At 48.5% G+C, this 3,128-nt stretch overlaps 1 protein-coding gene across 1 annotated transcript in view; it reads right to left on the bottom strand.

Moving 5' to 3' along the window:
- Nucleotides 1-398: 398 nt before the first annotated feature.
- VRK2 (vaccinia related kinase 2) overlaps nucleotides 399-3,128 on the bottom strand; it is a 33,389-nt gene continuing 30,659 nt past the window's right edge. The window contains 2 exon segments of the mRNA XM_010153981.1: nucleotides 399-641; nucleotides 3,083-3,128. The exon segment at nucleotides 3,083-3,128 is cut by the window's right edge and continues 16 nt beyond it. Coding sequence (XP_010152283.1) covers nucleotides 399-641; nucleotides 3,083-3,128 — 289 coding nt within the window.

Genomic DNA, 3,128 nt, shown 5'->3' with positions numbered 1-3,128 from the left:
TGGGTTGGAAGGGACCTTAAACCATTCTGATTCTATGAATAAAGAGAGGGAAGCATTAAATCCCCGTGCACCAGCGCGCTGGTGTCAGCGTAAACAAATGTGATGCCCCGCTGCAGTTTATGCTTTTTAATGCTGCCGTAGCAAAGGCCCAGTTTCAGAAAATAAACCGACGACCCCCGCGTTCCTAACACAAAGCAGCGAAGGGGTTGGGGTAACGTACGTCGTAGCGGTTGGGCACAGGCTTGGAAAGGTTACAAGACCTTCCCTTTAAAAGGTGGGTATTGACAGTTTTCTTTCCAAAAAATCTTTTTCAAGCCGCTGACGCTGAAATCTTCAATGAAGAAACTTTGAGGAAAAGTGTGCGTTCTGGGAACGCGGCGGCGCTGACCCTGCTGCCATCAAAGGAAGTACCAGGAAAGCACAATCAGCGGCAGAAGCACGAGTATAGCCATGCTGTACGGGTACGTTGTGTCAGCAAACGCAAGCCTGAATAGAACAGACAGGGAAGCACTGGTGACGTCGGAACCAGCTCCTTGGGATGGTAATGGCTGGTCTGTGGCGAAGGGCTCATCATGTTCCTTTTTGAATTTGGAGAATATTGCTTGGGAGTCAAAGGGTGGTAATTCTCTTGCCATGTCTTCCTGCAGGAAAAGAAAAAAATAGATAGTAGTAACAAACTTAGTAGTGAATAAGTGTGTGAAATGGAAAAACAAAGATGCCAAAGATGAATTTGAGATGTTTAACTTATCCTGGGGAAAGCAATACAGTTCTTACAATCCCTTAACTCTGGCCTTGGCAGGCGTAAGCATATTGTACGTGGAGTGTGTAACACTGGGTGTGCTTAGACACCTCCTACAGAGACACACTCCATTTTTATTAATGAAGTCAACAGCTGAAATTCTTCTGCATCTTTAACTTGTTTCCAAAAAATGTTGCTGTATTAAGGCTTTACAGTGTTCCTGCTAATAAAGTTTTGGCCTGGAAATCCTCAGCATTACCCTGAAGTTTGATTTTCTGTTTCAGTTTGTGTAAGTATTCACTAGTATTCCCTAGTGAGGCTGGAGTTCTGATCTGTCAGTGTAAATATGCAAGTAGCCTGTGTTCCAGTTGGAGGGGGTGATGGTGGGGTTGTGTAGGTCTCCAGAAGCAACGTCGTCCTTAGCCCATCCCTATCGCTGAAAGGAATCCTGTTTCTCACGTATCCAAGACTTGACCCTCTTTTCGACTGTCCTTTGGAAAAGTGTTCAGCTTTGGTTTCCCTTCCATGATCCCATTCATGATGTTATTTTTTAGCAATACATCCCACTTAATTCCAGCCCTAGCAATATTTTTTTTCGGTAAAAATTTGTCGCTTAAATTGTATTTCTCTATTAGAAGTTTCCTGTCTTCCTCCTCTTTCAACTTAGTGGGACGCGTCTGTCTTTTCATTAGCTCTGGGCCCCATCTGACAGCCAGATACTGCTGCATCTGACACCGAGGCAGCTCATAGGGTTTCTTCTTCTCTGCCTTTTGGTGTTTCTGTATTGTTTTCTACATGTCACTTCCCTCTTCCTCATTCTCTTTCCCAGTGCCAGCTGTCCGACCCCTCTCACTCGGGCCTTCCCTTTTCAGCACAGAAACACTTCTCCGTTTAGTTTGTACCTCAACCGTAACTGCTTTCCAGCCACAGACCCGCTCAGTTTGGCACTGTCCCGGCTCCGTGATGTTTTCTGACCGTAATTCCCCAAAATACAAACCTGGGAGAAAGAACTTTCCCGCCAAGTTCTGCCTTCCAAGCGCTACCTGCACCGCCTGTTAACGGCAGCGGGGCGGCCACCCTTCCCACACGCCACTGCGGTGCCTGCAGCTGCCTACCGACCCGTCTGGAGAACGCCTGACAGCCTCTCGCCCCTCTAGATCTTGCCTCAACCCTCTTTCTTTTCCCACTTGGTGCCGGAATCCTCCTCCTGAATTTTCATGACTTCAGTACTCTAGAATTTCCTATACAGCTCTCCTTTACCAGACTCCTAAATTAGGTGAAAGGAATAGAGAGGAATCAAAAACTAATACAATCCTGCCTCTTTCCTTCTCCAGCTTCTGATTTCAATCCGTTAAGCGTTCTCTGACGCCCCTTTCAACCCCCCCGTTACGCACAGCGAGCACCGCAGAACTGTCTGTGTAGGGGCAGCACCGTCAGTCTTACAGCAACTGCGGCTTTTCCTTCACCAAGGCTCGATCAGAACGCAAATAAAACCCACGTGTTGCTGTGAAGGTGCGCCTGGAGTATCCTCGTAGCACAAATCGTACTCGTTACTGTTAGTCCCTGTTGTGCCGGGACTCCAGAGCCGTTTCGGAAGCTGCCTGCTGCCCTCAGCCCAAACACCTCCAACAGTCGCTCTGCTCACCACTTCACTGCCTGATGCTCTCAGGTACAGCTGTGCTTTTCCTGCTTCGCTCTCCCAGCGTGTACCGGAGTCTCCAGGCAGTGATCAGCAGACTGCTTGAAGCAAAGAAGTGTGGGTTAATAACAAAGCGAGCTCTGAAGCTGCGCGTTTGTGCTTAGGAGAAAGCGTCCTCGTTTAACAAGTTACGTTTGTAAGTGAAAGAAAAGCAGGTTCAAATCTCTTTCTTGCAATACACTTAAACTCCATGGACAAGGAGCACCGTGCTAGGCTGTACTTCGGTCTGCATTGCTTTTGCTAATACCTTAATGTTTTATCCATTTTTCTTGTCCTTTCATTCCACCTTCTTAGGCAGTGCGTCACCACTAATGTTTGAGGGGAGTTAACTACTAAAATCCTCGGATTAAAAAGTCAGAATTTCAGAACTTAAAGAGCGCTGTGAGGTTTGCTGCTGCGCAGAGAAGGGAACAGCTGATGTCAGCACAGCGCTTTACAGCAAACTGACACGACTGGGAGCGCTCGTTTGGGAAAGGCGCGAGCGAGCGACACGACCCGTTCGCGCAGCGTTTGTGGCAAACAGGTGGTTTGCATGGGTTTCGCTTAGGCTTTCACGGGTGGTTTTGTGTGGGTTTACGTGGCGGAAAGCTGAGCTTTCTCTCGCGGGGTGCCACGGCGGCGCTCGGGGGACACCAGAACCTCACCTTCGGTGGGCGGCCCGGCTCCCGAGGCGTAGGGTAACGTTTCACG

Source organism: Eurypyga helias, unplaced genomic scaffold (genome assembly GCF_000690775.1).
Source record: "Eurypyga helias isolate BGI_N326 unplaced genomic scaffold, ASM69077v1 scaffold15256, whole genome shotgun sequence".
Taxonomy (NCBI): domain Eukaryota; kingdom Metazoa; phylum Chordata; class Aves; order Eurypygiformes; family Eurypygidae; genus Eurypyga; species Eurypyga helias.
Note: the sequence above shows the minus strand (reverse complement) of the source record. Positions and strands in the feature narration are given on the sequence as shown.